General features: G+C 38.4%; 1 protein-coding gene across 2 annotated transcripts in view; it reads right to left on the reverse strand.

Annotated features, from left to right (window-relative positions):
• Positions 1 to 20,919, reverse strand: part of UBXN1 (UBX domain protein 1) — a 554,889-nt gene that overhangs the window by 288,686 nt on the left and 245,284 nt on the right. For both annotated transcript variants that reach the window (XM_044075640.1, XM_044075641.1), the window contains exon 3: positions 16,563 to 16,681. In XM_044075640.1, the coding sequence (XP_043931575.1) occupies positions 16,563 to 16,681 (119 nt within the window). The remainder of the gene's footprint in view (positions 1 to 16,562; positions 16,682 to 20,919) is intronic.

The raw sequence follows: 20,919 nt of genomic DNA on the forward strand, positions 1-20,919 counted from the left end.
ACCTAAAGTACAGCTGTTGCCAGCCTATATTCAGGATGTATTTGACTTTTTAAATAAAATTAAAACTATCCAGTGTGGTCCTAATAAATATTGGATCACACTCAATATTAAAAGTCTATGCACAAATATTAGTCACCAGTTTGGGCTGGAAGCGGTGAACTTTTTCCTTGGAGAGAGTCTCGCAACTGAATTTGTAATAGAATTATTGCACTTCTGTCTTAAAAATAACTTTTTCATGTTTGGAGAAAATTTATTCAGACAGAAACAGGGTACAGCAATGGGGGCATCTTTTGCCCCCTCATATGCCAATTTAAGCATGGGTCTGTTTGAAAATGAGTACGTGTACAGGAGTGAAATTTTTCAAAAGTATGTCATTCTATATTACAGATTTATAGATGACTTGATTTTTTTGTGTGAAGGAGGTGAAAATGAAATAGAAGGGTTTGTACACATGTTGGGGAACAACAGATTTGGGTTGGAATTTGATGGTTTAAAGGTGGGTAAAAGTGTCCCTTTTCTTCATGTATACTTTGATGGTAGTGACAATGAAAGAATTCGTATTCATAGGAAATTTGAAAATGAGTCAATTATGTAAGGGCCAAGAGCTGTCACCCTCCGCACACTATTAGCTCTATACCCTTTGGAGAATTTATACGTATATATATATATATATATATATATATATATATATATATATATATATATAGATTATGTAATAATGAAATTGATTATAAAAATGAAATGGTCAATGCTATTAATATGTTTAAAATGAGAGGTTATAACATGCAAATGTTGGAAGAATGTTGGGATAAATTTCTTACTGAATATATTTTTAGCATAGAAGCACAACAATCAGTGGGTAGGCTATATGTAAAAACAAACAATTATCAAAGAAAGTATATTACAACATTCAGTGGCTTTAGTAGTATACTTAAAAAATGATTAGTTTTTTATTGGAGATACATTGTTGGGTTAGATGATGGATTTGCTGACAAATTAGGGGAACCTCAAGGATTTGCTAGTTAAATCAAAAATAATAATTCCTGTGGTTAATATAGAGAGGAATTTAAGTGAATTAGGTACTAAACCATGTGGGAAATGCAAAGTATGCAATTTTATTAGTAAGAGTTTTAAAAAAAATAATGGATGTATTTTTGAAGTTAAGGAGAGTTTCTGTTGTAACACAGGGGGGAATTATGTATGCCCTGAAATGTTCTTGTAAAAAATGTTATATAGGTGAAACCAAGAGACCTTTTAAAATATGTTTGTTGGAACATATTAGGAATATAATTAGAAAAAAAGGAAAGTGCTTTAGCTGCACATTTTAATAAATATCATAATGGCAATAGTGGGGATCTTAAGGGTACTATTTTAGAAAAAAATAATACATATAATGATGAACATGACTTGAAAAATCAATTGCTGGTAAAGGCGTCAACATATATTTTAAAATTTGACACGAACTCCTAATGGGTTAAACAATGAAATGAATTGGAGATATCTTATCTAATTTGATTGTTTTATTATATTGTTTAAATGTAATTGTTTAATTGAAGGGTATATTTAGGCAGGTTGTGTTGTACAAATGTTATACTCCTTGAAGGCTTGTTACAGCCGAGACGTCAGAGTGTGCCTTTTAATAAACTACAGTGTTGGATCATCAGTTGGTGGTTTTATTCATCTCAAGCAAGTCACTTCATATTTCCCTAACATCCAATACTGGACCACTCTCGATACTTACAAACAACTTATACCCAATTTCCACTATGGTCATCTGACCCTCTCCAACTCTACTTTTTTTTCTCTGATATTGTCCCAAAGCATACAAATTAACCTGAATTTGTGTATACTTCATAATACATACTGTATAATAACTGCACTGGAAATGCATGTTAACCTTATATGTTCTACTGTAATATTATATCTTGGAGCTTTTCTCCTACGCCTCTGCTGAAAACAGGCTACTAGCCCAGTCGAACACTCCCAGTAAAAAAAAAAAAAATGTAAAATACTAATATTTCTAGATGTTTCTAATGAATTTTTAGGATATATTCAAATACTAAATGTACAGATGAAGATACCCTTTTTCGTCATTTTGACATCAGAGCAAAATGAAGAAAATGCTGGTGTGGAGGAACTAAATACAATACCCTCACAGCTCTGGGCTACCCATGAAAATGAGGAAGGTCTCATTGGTTCATAAGTAGGTACTAGGCTATTGGCCCTACGGCCTATATAAGCTCAGCCAAAATGGTACTCTGGCTTTCACCACCCAAGAAAATTATTTTCCTGTGCCCCTGTCGAGCAGAGCCACAAAAGTTATCCCCGGGGTGAATTTCCCATCTCCCACCCAATCATCAAGATTTTTCTTGAAGAGTGCTAACTAATGAGCTTTGTTTGATATAGATAGGTAGTTTGTTCCAGAGTATGGGAAGTCTCTGGGACAGGACTCTATCCTGTATCCTATACAACATTAAAACCTTGTGAGCACTTCACTATGGTAGTTCAGCATCCTTTGTTAGTAGAAGTGGAAAAAAGGAATCAAACCTGTTATTGCTGCCTAGTTACAACAAAGTATCATTGTCCCAACTGACAGTCCTTGTTAACACTCCTACTTTACCAGTTAAGAAATCAGGAGAAAATACATATAGAGTTATACAGGATTTACACACACTGAATGCTGTAATAGTACCAACATTTCCAGTCCTTCCCAATACTGCAACAATACTGCATTTATCCCTTCTGATGCCACAGTTTTCACAGTCACAGATATTTCATCTGACTTGGTTTCTATTCCTATACATCCAGATAGCCAATATCTGTTTGCATTTACTTACAAAAGACAGCAATACACTTGGACTAAACTGCTGCAAGGGTTTGTAGAATCTCCCACCCTTTTCTCTAGAGAAATAAAACTATATTTCCTTGTGGGTCTACTTTAATTCAATATGTAAATGATTTGTTTCTAGATTCAAAAACTTGGCATGGCTGTAAGCAAGACTTTTTTTTTTTGACTCAGCAGAATTGAGGTTGAAAATTAAGAGAGACAAATTGCACTTATGGAAATTGCAAGTTCAGAATTCAGGACATCTTATTTCAAAAGAAGCATGACAGATTTTGCCTTCATGTACTACTGCGATACAAACTGCACCATGGTCTACCTCATCAAAACAGTTGCAAGCTTTTCTGACATTAATTAATAGGTTACTATCAACAATGTTGTTGTTGTTTCTTTCGGCATTTCCCAGTTAGGGGTGGCCACAGCAGAACTCCGGTCCGCTAATGATTGGTAGTTGATTTTTACGTGTCGAGTTACGCCCTAACGCACAACCTTCAACGAAGGTACGCCCATTCACGCATGTCACCACGTAGAAGACGTTCTAGCTGAGAATCGAACCAGACAGCGTCTTACTGTGAGGCGACAACGCTACCGCAGCACTATCAACAATGGATTTCTAATTACTCATAAGTGGTGAAATCTCAGTTAGAATTATTAAAAAAAGACACCCCTGAACCTTCATCTTGGCAGGATTATCAAGAACAAGCTTTTTCACAATGAAAAACATTATTTTTAAATCCTACTGCACTTGGGTTGCCAGTTTACTCTAAAAGACTTTTCTTACTTTGGAGTGAAAGAAATAAAAGCAGCATTAGAATTACTAGCACAAGGCAGAAAAGATGGTTTTAGATTGTTGCTTATTTCAATATGAATCTTGATACTGTAGCTGCAGTCCTTGCTCACTGCCGTAGGGTGGTAGACACAATGACTTACTTAGTAGATACGATGGCTGCACTTGACTCTCAGGCACGAGACTTGTGTGGCAGTTCCGTATTCTGTAGAAGCTTTGCTATTAAAGACTAAAACACAATATCTATCTGTAACACAATTGTCTAAATATGAATCATCCTTACTTATTAACCCTTCTTTACAAACAGTTCTATGTCCCCCACTTAACTGCTTTTTTAAACTCTACAGCTGATGGAGAACTTCAACATTGTGTAGTTGTTACTAACACTGTGCTTTCCCCCTAGATTAGCCCTGAAAGATGTTCCTTTACAGAATCCAGATCTAATTATTTACATGGATGACTCCTGTGTTCGAAGAGATGATGGTGAGCTCATAAGCAGCCTTTTCCATTTGCACACAAGACAGGATTTTGTTAACTGGACATTTAAATGGCAATGTGTCTGTTCAAGTAGCTCAGCTTGAAGCTGGTAAGACTGGCAAAAAGACAAGTCAGTAACAATTTTCACAGATTCTTGTTATGATTAAGTAGTAGTTCATGATTTTGGAGAACTTTGGAAATAAAGAGGTTATTTAACATTAGCAGGAACAGTTAAAAATGCTGTTTTTGTTAATTTGTTAGATGCTCTATTATTTCCAGAGGAGATCACTGTACAAAATGTGCTGCACATAAGACTGATGGGTTCATTTGTAACAAAGGGTAATACTTTTGCAGATATGGCAGCAAGACAGGCTTCTTTCATCTTATCCTGTTAAGGCTACATTTTTGCAGCAGATGAATGAAAATAATTTTTCTTTACAAGACTTATTGCCTCTTCATGATCAGGCAGAGGGCTAGGAATATGAGGTGGATAAGCAATGGCTGCAGTCACTCTCCAGACCTTTTGTGGCGTCATCTGGATGGCCAGCTAGTAGCCCCATAAAATTTTCTTAAATCAATGGATAAAAGCCTACCATTTACCTTTCATCTTGGCAAGAATGCATTAACAAAACAAATTTTAAGTGATCAATATGCCCCTCATCTCTCAGAAAGCACTCAACATTTGGTAAACACTTGTGTAATTTATCTAGAACATAATGTGATAAAAATCAATACCTGCATCAATCATTAAAAAAAGCCTTGGGGACTATTCTGTTATTTGCGGTGGGACTTTACTAAACTTCCTCAAATGCAGATAATGCAGAAGTTTAACTATGTATTAGTTGTTGCTAACATTTTTTTCCTTGAGTGAAAAATGATAAAAATCCTGTAGCCAAGAAATATTTAACTGAGTTAATTCCTAGATTTGGTGTTCCCTACTGCATACAATCCGATAAGGGCATACATTTTACTAGCCAAATAATATTGCAAATGTGTAGAACCCTGAATGTTAATTTGCAGTTGCATTGTCCCTACAGACCACAGAGTTCATGAACAGTGGAAAGGCCAATTAAACCCTGAAGACTTGGTTAGCTAATGTTTGTGAGGAAAATGGTCTTAAGTGGCAGAATCTTTACCTTTAGTTTTATTTAGCTTTAAAAATGCAGTCAGTGCTACTAGAAAATTGTCCCCTCATGACATTTTCATGGGCAAACCCATGAGAACACCTGCTACACCTCACTCCAAGAATTTAGAATTGCAAGATATTGATGAATCCACACTTTTGTGTTGCAAATGTCTTTGCTCCATTTTACAGAATTACCACAGTATTGTTCTGCAAGAAATCAGACAACCCACAAAGCAGGAGCATCATGAACAGTCTATGTTAAAGTACATTCCCAAAGAAACACACTTTGCCCCAGATGGAAAGGACCATACTTGGTTTTGCTCACAACTGCTACTGCTATCTATTGTGAATGCCTTCCTACCTGGATCCATGTGTTGCATGTCAAGAAGAACCTCCCTCCCTTGTGAATAGTACAGCCAAGATTCCATTGAAATCAGGCCACTTGAACCATCAGAACCAGACAAAAAAAAAAAAAAAAAAAAAAAAAAAAAACAGGGACATTGCAGCATCTGGAAATAACCAGTGATGTTTTGCCATCCAAATGAACTCCGGAACCAACTTTGAATTGTTTGCCATCCATCTTGATTCCACAACTGCCATTCAGATCGAATTTGGAACCAAATGAAATTAAGCTGCCCCTTTTACCAGATCAGGAAGTTAAATTGCATAGCTGCTACTTCATCCTGGTCTGACCTAAGCTCCAGTGATTCTTCTTCAACATTGCCAGCACATTCCAGATTCATCATGCATTTTGGACACCAATACAGACATTGTTTTATCTAGACAAAATTCCTTTCTGAACTCATAAGCAGTTAAAACCCTTGTACGGAGATTTGATGATCGATTTCATATGAACCATGGACAACCAACTCAACATCCTTATTTGCAGTTTCTTCAAAACCCTCTCCATCCCAAACATGCTAGTTTTTCCTATGGCCCTATCATCGGGACAGTTACTGAGATTTTCATCATTTTATTTCACTTGGTTTTGCCAGCCAGAAACATAAATGCATCATCATCTGCAACTACTGGAACTGTTAAGTGCTAATTCCTTTCTTAACAGACAAACACTTAGAGACAAATGTTTGGTTAAAATCAAATAGACAGAACCCGAATGGCATCCCAGAATAAGTACTCTTTCTGCTGCCTTGCATTCTTATGCCCAGACCCTCAAAATTAGCAACTGTTGGGTTTGTGTGCATATTCTTACTGCAAATTTGGGTGACAGGTTGACTTAACAGTTATGGTCTTTACTTCAGATACTAGGTTTGAGTCTGACCTCTGGATACTGACTAGGTTTGTAATACTTTGCAGACTGATAGCCTAGTATTTATCCAATGGGGGTATTCCATTGATTCCTATACCAGTGACCGACTCCAAACTTCATACCGCATTTCATCTTATTTTGCTTACTAAAAATCACAACAATAAATGTGCTTCTACCCCTTTACAATAATGCCGCTTCAACTATCAATGACTCTTGAATGACATGCTTGCTATCACAAAAGTGGAACACTTCTTGTTGGATATAGTGGTTGCAATTTCACCTGGAAAATTTATGATGCAGCTAGAGAGGAGGGCATGGCAGCATTAAATAACTATTATTACATTTATGGAAATCACAAGCTCATCCCTGGTTCCCTACATATTGGTCTGGTTGTTATAACATATGTCATGTTATTCCAGCTATGCGATATGGAGGTTTCCATCAGGTAGAACAGCTGTATAACGCAAGCGCTACAGTAAAGACATTCCTAACCCAGATGGAAAGCCCTGTGGGTTTATCATAATGCTGTACAAAAATAAAATGCTTTTACAAAGTGCTTGCTCACATAGATGTTAGTGATGGCGTCAGGAGTGGTAAGGTCAATCTGGGAGCTTAGGAAGGTGTCTAGGCTCTTGGAGATTTTGACTAATTCTACCTTTGAATCCACGAATTTGATTACCCAAAAACTGACTGCAATGCAGTGTGGTGCTACAGAACATTATGGCACTTGATTTTTTACTCTTGCTATTAAAGGGGGTATATGCGAGCTCATCAAAATGGATTGCTGCTCATTTATCCCTGATAACACAGGTGCCATCCGTAGTCAACTAGAAATAATTCCAAAACTTGCTGAACTTTTTTTTTTTTAATGCCAAAGAAGCTGACAGTTCCCAGTGGGCATGGTTAAACAACATTTACTGTGATTGGGAAGGAGTTATTTTAAAGTTCATGTTTAGAGCTATTATAATTTTGCTAGGATTTATTCTTTTTATGATAAAAGTGTACCTTTTAAAATTATTAGAATCTAAACAAAATGTTAACTTACAAATGCAAAAAACGGAATCAATACCAATGACCACAATTGATAATCATAGCACAGCAGAAGATGAAAGTAAAGATTTGCAAGATTTTAGAAAAATATATGAAAATATATACAAGGGATTGGGGAATGTGAAAATAAATATAGTAGAGATTGAATTATTAAAGACTATTTCAGTACTCAGGCTCTATTTTTGTTCCATCAAGACACGGGCATGTTTTCATTGCAAATAAGACTACATTTTTGAAACAACGGTTTAAAAATTGCTCATGTCAGTTACAGAAGCAAACAGCATGTGAAGAATGTCTGATAGCAAGTGATAAAGTTTCTTTTCATCTGAGGATTTGTTTGTCCAGTCACAGAAAAACATTATGATTTGGGTGTTGCTTTATAGCATCAGATGGGGGAATGTGAAGTGTGAGGCGTGCAGAGAAGGAAAAATGTATGTATGTATATTTCATTTAAAAATGTTAGTATGTCTGTTTCACTTCTAATATGCTTTCATAGCAAGATGCATTCCTGAGTGTTTTTCAGTATGTATCCTATGATTTATTTCCTGACTAAAAGTAATTACTGACAGAGTAGAAATGTAAAAACTTCTGTTGTCTGTAGAAAGTTTTTTTATGGAATTTATGCCTAATATGGAAAGTTGTAAGCAAGGAGTCAAGAGATCTTAGTCAGCAAAATTAATTCTGTAGTGGTCAGTTTTATTGGTACAGCAGTGTTGCTTTTAATTAAAGAAAGTATAAAAATTCCACTGACCTGTTGTTCCGGGAGACAGGACCTTCATTTCCTAGTCTGCCACATGCATGTTTCTCTTTGCAATAAATATTATTATTCTCTGCTGAACTGTGCAATGTGGAAGTTAGTGGGTACCGTAATGGAAGCAACTCCCAGATCTGAGGGCCTACGTCAGACAAGCTGTGGTTGGTGCAGTGGAAACTGGCTTTTGGTGTCTGTATGGAAGCTATAATGGTGGGAAATGTTTTAAGAGTGTTAACTTCAGCTGTGTGAAAAAAGACGGAGGGAAAAGGGTTTATGACTTAAGTTTTAACAGCAGGAAAGGCCAGAAGTAATTTTATTCTGCAGGAAATGGGTAATAATGGGATTTTGAGGGAACCTGACACTGGTGTTCTCACATGGAAGCTAAAGCAAAGAATCTGCAGACGATGTTAGCAGCGACTTGTAGAGTTGTACAGTGGTTATATCAGGGAGTTCATAGTCAAGTTGAGAGAGACGCACTGTTTCCTTCTGGAGAAGTCATTTGATATTTGTTCCTGGCTCAGAATACATGAAAGTTGATTTTGGCTTTGATTAATTCAACATAATGAAAGTTAAGCTGTTAATCTAACCAGATTCCAAGGCACTTGAAGGGTGAAATTGTTCGATGGTGGGGGTTAGTCATTGATTTTTATAAGTCAATATCATGGAAACTTTGGAGTGCTTTTGTTTTGCACCACATATCAACTTTTTTTTTTCCTTCAGTTTTGAATATAAGCCTGCTTTGGGTTAGACAGTCTGAAAGTTAGGGTGTCTGCTTCCAGTCTCTCTCTCTGATACAGGTGTGAGAGATGCTGGATATTTACATCACCATATCATTTGCATATGAAATGATACGCAAGCTGTGAAGGTCGACTGAGAGGGCATTAATGAATAAGGAGAACAGATGTTATGAAAGGACTGGAGCTTGAGGTATTCCAGTATTCCACAACCCATCTTAATAAAGGTAAAGTGAAGCTGCCCATTTTGACTGTAAACTGCCTGCTTGATAGAAGTTTCGGAACCATGGGAGGGCCTCATTGCTTATTCCGGAGAGAGTTAGGTAGGACAGTGTGGTCCAACTAGATCAAAAGCGTTGGGGAGGTCAATAAAGTCTACCCCAGTGAGGCTGCCTTGGTCCGTATTTAATAGGATGTCAGCTGTCAGAGGGAGAAGAGCTGCTTGCATGTTTTCTGCCACCCCAGAAGACATGCTGATTAGGGGAGATGATTATCCATGTGTGAAGACAGTCTCAGAGTCGAGTGCAGATTATTTTTTTATAATATTTTGCCATGGGTGTGTAAGATGAGGTGGGTCGGAACTCATTTGTGGATGCTGGTATGGAAAAGTTTTAGGATATCTGCTTTTCAGAATGGAGACATAATGTTGTATATGTAAGAATGCTGTAAAGTACTTTGAAGGGTTGTATGAGGTAGCCTTTGCAGAAAGAATTAAATCAAGGGTGAATATCACCTGAGCTTGTGGGGTATGGGGAAGATAATCTACAGGGCTTTAATCCCTCTGGTGGAGACGGAGTAGAGGGGGGGTGTAAGGGGGGTATTCAAGGATTGGTTGTACACTAGTTGTGAGAAGGTGGAGAGGTCAGACAAAGCTGAGGGAATTCTTAGAGAGAGTTAATAAGAGGGAGACTTTCAGAAGTGGTGGGAATGGGGTTGTTCCAAGGTTGTGACTTAACTTGTGATCTACCAGTGATTTGTTTCACAATATGCCAAAACTGCTTGGTTTATGAAGTGCAAGTTTCTGACAGGAATTTAGTCCCAGATGTGGTACCAGGAGAATGAACGTACAGGCTTTGTTCACCAACACCTGTACGGAATGAACTTGTATGCTTCATTAACCAATAACTGCAGGGCACAGCAGGAGTTTTTTTTCCCCTCTGGGACGAGTAAACAAGAAGGGGAAGGTAATTAGAGGCAGGCCATCCTTTCCAATAACTGCTTCTGCTTCCATCATTTTTTTTTTTGAGCACTGCCAGGATAGAATCATTTTAAGAATATACCTAAACATGAAACAGTTTCAAATGGATAGCCAGAAGAACTTTGATAGGAGTCCCAAAAACGTGCACATGGCTCAAACTTTACAATTATTGAAAGCCTTCTAGACTGAAACAGATATTCCAGATCTTTCAAGTCCTGATGAAGCAAATGCCTGACTTGTTCATAGAGGAAGTTTCTCTTATTATGACCATAAGGCAAATGAAAACAATATTGCAGCCTCAAATGGACAGTTAATGACACGTTTGATCTGAACAGCCCTGAATTTTAAGGAGTTTAATCTACAGCTTTTCCATTTTTATATATCACTCCTCACACCCTCAACCAAAATATACCATGTAAAATGGTATAATGAGTATACGTTCATTAAAAGGAGATGAGGACTCGCAAAAGAAGAAACTTTGGTTGTGGGACTGATACACTGACACATAACGGAGTACATTTTTAAATACAGTAGTACAGAAGGGTAGAGTCATTTTTCACAGAAGAACCTGCACAAGATAAAGGTGTCTAAACAATGGTAATAGGAAAACACTTAGGAGAGATGTTAAGCAAAAGTCATTACAAAGTACTGGGCTAGCCCAAAGTGGAACAAAAGCTGAGGCAAGATTCAAAAGCACATGAAATTGGTGCAAAGGAATGCCTGTAGGAAACATCTGGGGAAAAGGAAAGGTGGTAACTAAAAAGGATCTTCAGTTCCTCTAATGTACCTTGGTCCTTCCAATAACATTACTAAATGCACCATATAAACTCCCTGCTCACTAATGTGTTTCAAACTAAGCACTTACTGAAAGTGCTCTTCAAGGAAAATTACTGAATCATGACATGCAGCGGCATGCCTACACGTCTAGGATATTCTGCTCATATCACTCTTCTGAGATATGCCAGGTTTCATCCAAAATCCCAAACTTCTCCAAATAATAAATAAATAAATAAATAAATAAATAAAGTTTTGTACTTACCATAACTTGGCATCTGTGTTAGCCTACATCATGATTCATCATCACCAATCGGCAACATACTACAGACAGCTCCAAGGCTCTAGCTCCTCCCTCTCCCAGGATGCCCTGCTGCCCTCTAACCCCCAGATTGAGTTTGCCGTCGTGTTCCTAAAGGCTACTCCTGCAAGACTGGAAGGAAAACACTCCAACTTCCTCCATGATCCACAAGGTAGGGGGATGGCGGGAGGGACAAATGTGATGAATGACGACGTAGGATAACACAGATGTCAAGTTATGGTAAGTACATAACTCTTCATCTGATGTTATCCAAGTCATCATTCATCACCACAGGTCAGAGTCCCCAGCTACCATTTATCCTGGGAGGCTTCAAGGAAGGACATTTCGGAGCACTATGGAGCCAAAGGAAGCCCTGCTCCTAGAAATCAAATCTATCTTGTAATGAGATATAAATACGTGAGGATTAGACCAAGTGGCAGCAGCACAAATATCAATAGAAACCTGGCCAAAAAAAGCTGTCAAAGTAGCCAAAGACTTCATAGAATAAGCTTTGACTCTTCCTGAAACCTTAAGATGACTATGGTCGTAGACTGTGGAGATGCAGCTAGAGATCCATTTAGAGATAGTGACCTTAGAACCCGGAAGGCCATGTCTGTTAGAGGAAAGGGCAACAAAAAGCTGCTCCGACTTATGAAAACCTTTGGTCCTATGTCTATGTACATAGAATCATAACTGTCAGTGTACTTCCAAGGTATGAAGCAGTTACTCTCCTTTGTTGGAATAACTGGAGAACACTAGTAGCTGAATACATTGGTTCAGAGTAGATTCAGAAGCAATCTTGGGCAAGAAAGAGGGATTTGTCCTGAGACAGACTCTGTCCATGTGAAAAAATCACATAAGGAGGAGTAATGGTAAGAGCTTGCAGTTCTGACACCCTCCTTGCTGAGGTAATAGCAACCAGGAAAGCTGTCTTCCAAGACAGGAATTTGAGATTGCAGGAACTAGCAGGCTCAAAAGGACTCCTAGTCAGAGATTGCAAAACCAACATAAGGTCCCAAGGAGGCAAGAGATCCTTAATCGGTGGTCTAAGCAGGAAAGACCCCTTTCACAAACGCTTTACAAAGCCTAGATGAAAAAGTAGACTCCGTGTTCTCATGAAAGTTAGAAATTGCCGCCAACTGAAGCTTGATGGTAGAGAAACTTGCTCCCACCTGGAAAAGGGAGAACAAAAAACAAAACTGTCAGAAACTGAAGCAGAAAAGGGATCCAGATTCCAGCTCTTGGCCAGACAGAGAACCTCTTCCACTTACTGCTATAAACCTTTCTAGTGGAAGGCTTCTTGGATGCTAGAATAATACGCTTGATAGGAGACACTAGCCTAGACTGTTTCAGAATCACTGGAATTGGAGAAACCATGTGGTTAGATGGAGGGTCCAAAGGTTTGGGAGAGGAAGCCCCGATGGATGGGAAATCAGATCCTGACAGGGATCAAGTACCCATGACAGATTCTTCAAATGAGACCTGATGAAGGGGAACCACGGTTGACGAGGCCAGAAAGGGGCAACAAGGATAAGGGATGTCCTCAAAAGTTGCACTTTCTGCAGAACCTTGGGTATTAAGGGAACAGGAGAATACATGTACAGGAGACCTGGAGGCCAATTGTGGACTACAGCATTCTTTAGTGTCTCTCCCAGAGGGGGATTAGGGCGAAGTATCTGCTGCATTTGTGGTTGCCTGAGGAGCCAAAAAGGTTGCAGCAAGGCTGACCCCAATGGAAGAAAATCTGCTTCACAACTGAGTGATTGAGACACCACTTGTGAGGACTCAAGATTGATCTGCTGAGCCTGTCGGCCAAAACGTTGGAATACTCATGTATATGCATTACAAGGAGGAAGCGCCCAGAGGACATCGCCCATTTTCACACTCTCATGGCGCCTCTGCACAACGGGTAAGAATATGTTCCCTCCTGTTTGTTGACATACGAGACCACAGCCATGTTGTCTGTCTGAATTGCAACCATCCCTCGAAGAAAGCAGTCCTGAAAAGCTTGCAACAACAGAAGAACTGCTCTCATCTCTAGAATGTTTATGTACAACTTGGTCTCTATGGGGGACCACGCGCCTTGGATGGTCTTCCCCTGAAAATGCCCCCCACCCCAACAGGAAGCGTCAGTGGTCACTGTGGCCATCGGCGGAGGGAAGAGAAAAGGGCCTGCTTAGAGTGAGATCCTGAGACTGAAGCCACCAAAGGAGGTGATGTCCACACACAGGCTCATACCTCTTAATTGTACAGATTTTCGCAGAATGTCCAGATTTTTACCTCATATTTTTGGTGTGTTCCTCCTAAAGTCCAACTTTCTGGCAAATAGCTGAGGATTGAAGTCATTAAATAATTACAGACATTTGAGTTTAAGACTGCACATCCTTCAGAAAATTCATGCTAATGCAAAACTTCTTGCTGTGAGGCAGCAACGCTAACCGCTACACCACCGTGGCCATCTAACACCAATAAAATAGAAAAAAATTCTCAGCTGTAGCCAGAGCCGAGGAATAGCATCCATGTTGAATAACAGCAAACAGGATCTGGGGGTTAGAGGGCAGCAGGGCATCATGGTAGAGGGAGGAGCTGCAGCCTTGGATCAGTCTGTAGTATGTTGCTAGCTGGGATCCAATATCAGATCCTAGACCCTATGGTGATGAATGATGACTTGGAGAACATCAGATCACCTCTATTATATGTGAATTTAAGAAGCATAAAGGCAGAATCAGCAACAGAAAGACAAGATTACTATAAAGTATCTCAGTTACTTCTAAACTGCTTATGTTAGCATGGGAACACAAGTGTTTTCTGTACAAAGAGCAATAAAAACAGGGTCAGTCACTCAGTATGATACATATCCCTAGTGTGTACTGCTAAATACTTTGGTCAGTCACTTAATCCTGGTGCTGCCACTTCAGAAAAACAATGGTGTGTGTCTTTTCCTTGCCGTGATCCACAGCTCAGCTTTTCAGTAAGGTAAGAGCCACATCTTTGATTCCGTATAAGAAACAACCCAAGACAATATGAATTATGTCCTAGTAACACTTTAAAAAGAACTTAATGGGAGGAGTAGGTCTAGATAAGAAAATATTCACTATATATGAAGACTTGCAATAGGGTTTCTACATCAGGTCTAGCCCTCATGTTCTCTTCTGTAAAAGCTGCTAAGAACAGTGCCTTGTAATTATTGCTGCTTAACGTATCTCCTTAGAATTTTCTTCCTATCAGCATTGCTTACAACACCTTTATTGTGTGCAGTTTCTTCAGTGAAAAATGATCCCACTCCTCTGTGTTACTGGGTTTAAAAAATCCACCTGCAGTTTTCATTTCCAGTGATTTTTCTGCCTAGTGGAAAAAAAATTCATTTCTAGAAGTGGTCTCCTATGCCAGCATCCTCGTGCCTGTGTTATGCTGTAAGCTTAACTCCACAGCACCCAGGTTTTGGCTCACAATCAAAATAAGTAATTTTTCTACTAGGGAAATTACAATAAAAAGCAGGAAGACTCATTACTTGATAAACATCTTGCATGTGTACATAGGGCACAGTCTCCAGAGCACAGCTACGTTTGGCAGACACCAAGAACATGTATGCAAGGGACCCAACTTAAAAGTTCTTCTCAGATACTCGGGTATGGCAATTACTTGCCTATCAGAATTACCTTACCAAAAGAGAAATTATTGAGTGGGTACAACCAATGGGAAATGCTTTCAGGTAATTTGGATGAAACATGCATCCAGGAGAAGGCAGACAGACCAAAGCCAGGGAGTGGCCCTGACAGAATGTCACAGCTTTCTTGCAAACCAATGAAGAGCACAGCATCAATTTAAACTAGAGTTAAATGAACACAGCTATATCACCAAATGTGGTGGACACTCTCCTATCGAATGCACTTATACAGCATACACAGAAGCCAATTGGTATCTCAAGACAAAAAAACAAAACACAAGAAAGCTTTCCAAAAATCTGTCCAAGGTCTGCTTAACCAAAGGTTTCCCTTCCTCTGACGAAGGGGTCAAAAACATGCTCTGTCTTGCAAGAGAGTCTTAAAAAGAACAAGCTATCACCAGAGATACTGGTGTACATCCTGGATTAGAAGACAATGCATTTTTTACCCAATTCACTCTTCTGGAGGAGAAGTATCCAAGACAGGTTAAGCAAAAGTGCAAAGACCACCTTAAGAAGGAAAAAGTGGTTAGTTCTCAGAGACAGGATGTACTGATGAAAGGTAGAGTATAATTTCTTAAACACAATAGCCTTAGGCTCAGGAAATCCTTCTGGCTGAGTTAAAACCCACTGGTAAAAATAAAGGCTGCAGAACAGGTTGGCTCAAGAGGAGGGACAACTAACTTTTTATCCCAAAATTTCAAGTCCCAGGAAGTAGCCAAGTTCTGAACAGAAGCACATAATGACGGCTCCCATGCATGAAATGTTTCATAAGAAAAGCTATGCCAAAGTTCTGCAATCCATAAGACAGTAGAAGGCAGACAAGCCTAGGATTCTATCTTAAACCTGCAGCTGTCTAGCCCCAAATAAAGTTTTCCAGCTTAGAGCCCAACTCAGAAGACTAGTCAAAGAGCCTGTCTCTCTCTCATTATTTATTTATTTTACATTTGTTGACCGGGCTAGTCTAACTGGATATATTAGAGAAAAACATTTCGACATCCTGTTTCACCTTCATTCCTTCAGACAATGAGAGCAAATTTCCTTTTCTAAGCAATGACATCCTTTCCATACAGTGCTCCCCAATCTGTTTCAATATCATATTCCCAAATCCATCTTTCCTACAAATTACAAACCTCAGCATACTCTATCTTTGAAATTGCAAATCAAAATACTAGTGACCACTGCACACACCTCCCTGAGCACCTCACACCTTTTTAATAGGTTTAATTTGTCTCTCTCTCTCTACAGGTAAGCAGTGGAACTCAAGTAATGTTTAACCGAAAACATGGAAAGTCTAGTAGTTGCTCTTATGTATTAGAGACTACTGTAAATTTTCACACAAAATGGCCAAATCTCTTGAAAACAAAGTGCTAATTAATGTTAAGTTGATTTAGAAAGGCTCTAAAAAAAGTTGCATCAGATAATAGTGCTTTTTATAACTCACTTCTGGAATTCAATGCTATTTTGAATCACACACATATAAAGACTATAAAGGTACAACTAAGAAATGACACATGGATGTTCTGCTAATCTTGTATTACTGAACAATTACCTATGTTAACAAAAAGAAAAAAAAAACAGAGCTGACCTTCTGCGATCTCCATAGGATCTTCTGTTACATCATCTGGTAATTCTGAGCCAAGAACGTTTCCTGCTGGAGGTACATACGGCTCATCAATGTCTGGGTCATTCTCGTGTTCCATCAGCCTGGAAGAAAATATCAGACATGGATACAGACACTATATCAGTAGTATAAAATGGCACAAGCACATAGTATAGAGTGGAAAGAAAGTCTTCAGACAGAGATGATTTATCACCCCCAACAACAGATTAACATTTCTCGAAAATCAGATCCATGACTAATGCCAACTGGGATTACCTGACCTGTTTTCTAACAATACAAATGAAGCAGCGTGCCTAAAATAATTAAGCAAGAACTATGCAGGAAGGAGGTATCAACAAAGCAGGATATTTTGTTAAAGTCCACGTCAGTTTCTATATATACAAACATTTCATTTCTGAAGATCTTTGCTCACTAACCTAAAAACAGGTCTGGGATATACTTCATGACAGCAGGTTCAGAGCCAAGTTCCTACATTTTAAACATCTTCACATACTTTTGGTCCAACCTAATATCTGTCAAAAACAGTTGTACAATGCAAAAATCACCAAAAGCTTAAAGAGCAAACAACTCTACTACTGCTTAAAAAAATAAATAAACACACCCTATTTTATGTGGGGAGGACAGAAGAACCTCTTGTAACCCCAACAATCTGCTTCCTAAACGTATCAACTCCAAAACCCCATTGCCTTGAACAAGGAGAAAATGGAAAAAAAATCCCCTGGCTGCCCTTCCTCTGAGGTGGCACATCCTCTGAGTTAATAAACTAAGGCAGTTGTGTAAGTGAACTTACTGTCCCATAATACACGACTAAACTCTTACAAATTTTTCCATGTCACAAGTTTTGCTTTGTAGCAAGGGTTTTGGGCAGTCTTTGTTCTTGATGAGTTCTATTCTCCCAATTTGTGTTTTGGTGAATCTACCTTCAAAACAAAAAACAGCATGCCGCGGTGGTACGGCGGTAGCATTGTTACCTCACAGCAAGAGGTTCTCCTGTTCAATTCTCGGCATGGCTTGGGAGTGCCTTCTGTGTGGAGTCTGCATGTCCTCTCTGTGGTTGGGTAGCGTTCGAAAGACATACGTGCGTAAATGGGCATGCCTTCGTTGAAGGTTGGGCGTCGAGCTGGCACCTCGGTATTTCATAAAAAACTACTGCCAATCATTAGCGGACCGGAGTTCCGCTGTGGCGACCCCTTACCGGGAAAAAGCCAAAAAGACAAACAACAACTTTCAAAAGAAAAAACAGACCTAGAACCTCTTCAAATTACTAAAACATAATGCATTAGCAATCTGAATCCTCACATGTGGAATCAATGAAATAAAAGTCATAAAGGCAGGAAACTAGATGTGCTTTTTGCCAACACGGAATGCCATTCTGATATTTGTCAGCAGTATGCAAGGTGTGAATGCACAAACTCTGGACATTAAGTGCTTAAATGACTCAATACACTCTAGTTTGTTAAGTTGAAATGCAGTTCTTGAACATATCATGTGATGGTGAGCTGTACTTTACCACCCTCAAGGATCGACAAAAGCACTAGCTTTGTAATGCAACAGAAATGCTGTATGTATGCAAAAGAAATGCATACCAATCAGTAAATGTGCTCAGCTGACTTGCCCTAAATTCTCTATAATAAAGGTGTCTGTCTGCCCCATCTTCAGGTCTTTATAAGCTGGGGAAAGCAGTTTGATGGCCGAGGACAGTATGACCTCCCCAACTGTCTGGTCTCTGGATTTAAAAGGGATAAAGGGAGAAGCTTGGCTAAGCCAAACGGACATGTATGAAAACCATGATCATGATAACAACTGTAGTATTTTCAGAATTAGTTCCACCTACAACCCCCCCTTACATCCTAAGCTTGCCATGTATGAGAAGCTCTGTGAATTAGATTTACACAACCTATATAAACAAAACAACTCTTAAGTCGAGACTTTATGAACGTTAATTCAGAGGAACAGAACAGTTTGACATCATTACAAAGGCAAGATGTTAGGATCATGAAACCAAACAAGGGGGGAGGGGTTGTGATCATGGACACAGCTATATACAATCAAACTGCAAACCATGTTTAATGCTGAAAACTATAGGGAAGTCTCCCTTAAACTTAATCCTAATGGAAAATTTATGGGCAACTGAATAATATGTTCTTGGAGAGGAGAATAGACATTTCATTATACAACTATTTAAATGAAATTACCCCAAGAATTCCAGTATATTTTGGCATTCCCAAAATCTACAAAGGCCTTTTAGATCCCCCTATGTGTCCTTTAGTGGATGGTAGGGATTCGATAACAGCTGCATGTGCCCACTACTTAGACTATGAGTTGAAAAAAATTGCTAAAAACTGAAATTCAGATATGCAAAGACTCCTGGACATTCTTGGAACACATCAACAATCTAGTATTTGACAACAGAGACCTATTAGTCACTATTGACGTGAAAGATTTATATACAGTCATTCCACAGACTACTGGTTTGGATCGAGTTAATGAAATGTTATTAAAGCATAAGGTTCACCAAGATAAAGTTAATCTCATCTTGGAATTATTGGAAATAGTTTTAACCAACAATTTCTTTATATTCAACAACAAATATTATTTGCAAACAACTGGTGTAGCCATGGGTTCAGCTTGCGCGCACGCGTGTGTGTATGTGTGTGTGGGAGGGGTTTCGCCAACACAGTCAAGGCATACTGGGAAAGACAGTTTGTATTTCAGTCAAGCTACTATTCCCACATCAAAATGTATCACAGATTTCAAGATGACATTGGTTTAACATGGGGAGGCCCCCCAGAATTACTTGAACAATTTTTTTCAATACATAAATACTACTACCTCTTTTTTACATTTCACTTGGGTTGTTAACGTTGACCATATGGACTATTTGGATGTTCATCTCTTCAAGAATAAAAATCAATGGGATGTGTGCCACAACTATTTACAGAAAAAAAAGACTTATTCCGACTCTTTCCTTCATTATAGTAGCTCACACCCAGAGCACCAAAATAGATCAGTTGTTAAAGGTCAGTTGGTAAGAGCTGTTCGGACGGTGTCAAGGGATGAAGATTTTGAGTTGGAATGTATTAATTTGAAACAAATATTTCTGAAAAGGGCATACCCTTTAGAGTTAATCACCAGAATAGTAAAAGAGGTCACAGAAAAGAAGGAATCAGGTCACTTTAGACAGATAGTTAATAGCAATATTTTAGAAAGTGACCATTTGATTTGCGAATCCAGTTTGTTTCATGTGACACACAATTCTTGGATAGAAAATTATTCTCAAAGAGGAGACATTGATTCTTTTAGTTTGGAAGCTATTGTACCTAACCATACGCAGAATACCTTTGCAGATTAGAATACAAATAGAAGGAACAGGAATGTATTTATGAAATCTTTAACCATCACCTATAGTGCAGATTCTGACAGTTTAAGAAAAATTTTTTAGAAGAACTGGGACATCCTTATGGAGGATCTAGACATTAGGACCCAGTTAGGTGACAGGCCAATAATAACATACAGAAGGGTAGAAATTTAAAAGATCTCAAGAGTGGACACCAACTGCATGGGTACAACCGTTCGGGCACATTAAAATGTGGAACATGCAAATGGTGTCATAAAATTAAATTAAAGTAGGTGATTCATTCATTACTAATAATCTGGAATACAGTATCAAAGGTAGATACAACTGTTCTTCTAAAGCAATAGTATATGCGGCTATATGTGACCTATGTCCAGTACTACATAGGTAAAACAGAGAGGAAATTTAGCCACAGAATCTATGAACATGTATATGCCATCAAAAAGAACTATTTGAATAATGCCTTGGCGAGACATATTCATGCCAACACTGACCACAATTTTATGGACATATATGAAAAGAGACCATGGGGTGTCCATTTGGAAGTAAAAGAACTAAAATGGCAGGTTTTATTGAGAGCAGACAAGTGGCCAGACATCAATGAAATAACTTCCATTGCACCTGTTTTAAAACTCAAAGCCCTTGAAAGAAACAAAATAGCTGATGGGGCAGTATGAAATTTAGCATGAATAAACAGTATAAAATCATTTCCTACTGTAGGGATGTGTGTGTAGATATATATATATATATATATATATATATATATATATATATATATATATATCTACACACACATTGTTGTAACATTTAAAAGAATATGTGTATTCTGTATATTCTAGATGCATTAGGAACAGCATGTATGCATTTATTCATTTACACATTAAGGTTTATGATTTATGTACAACAGTTTGGCACAATTACAAATGTTTAGAATTTTTTTACACACACACACACACACACACACAC

This window comes from Protopterus annectens, chromosome 6.part1 (genome assembly GCF_019279795.1).
Source record: "Protopterus annectens isolate FY-2018-M chromosome 6.part1, PAN1.0, whole genome shotgun sequence".
In the NCBI taxonomy this organism is placed as follows: Eukaryota; Metazoa; Chordata; order Ceratodontiformes; family Protopteridae; genus Protopterus; species Protopterus annectens.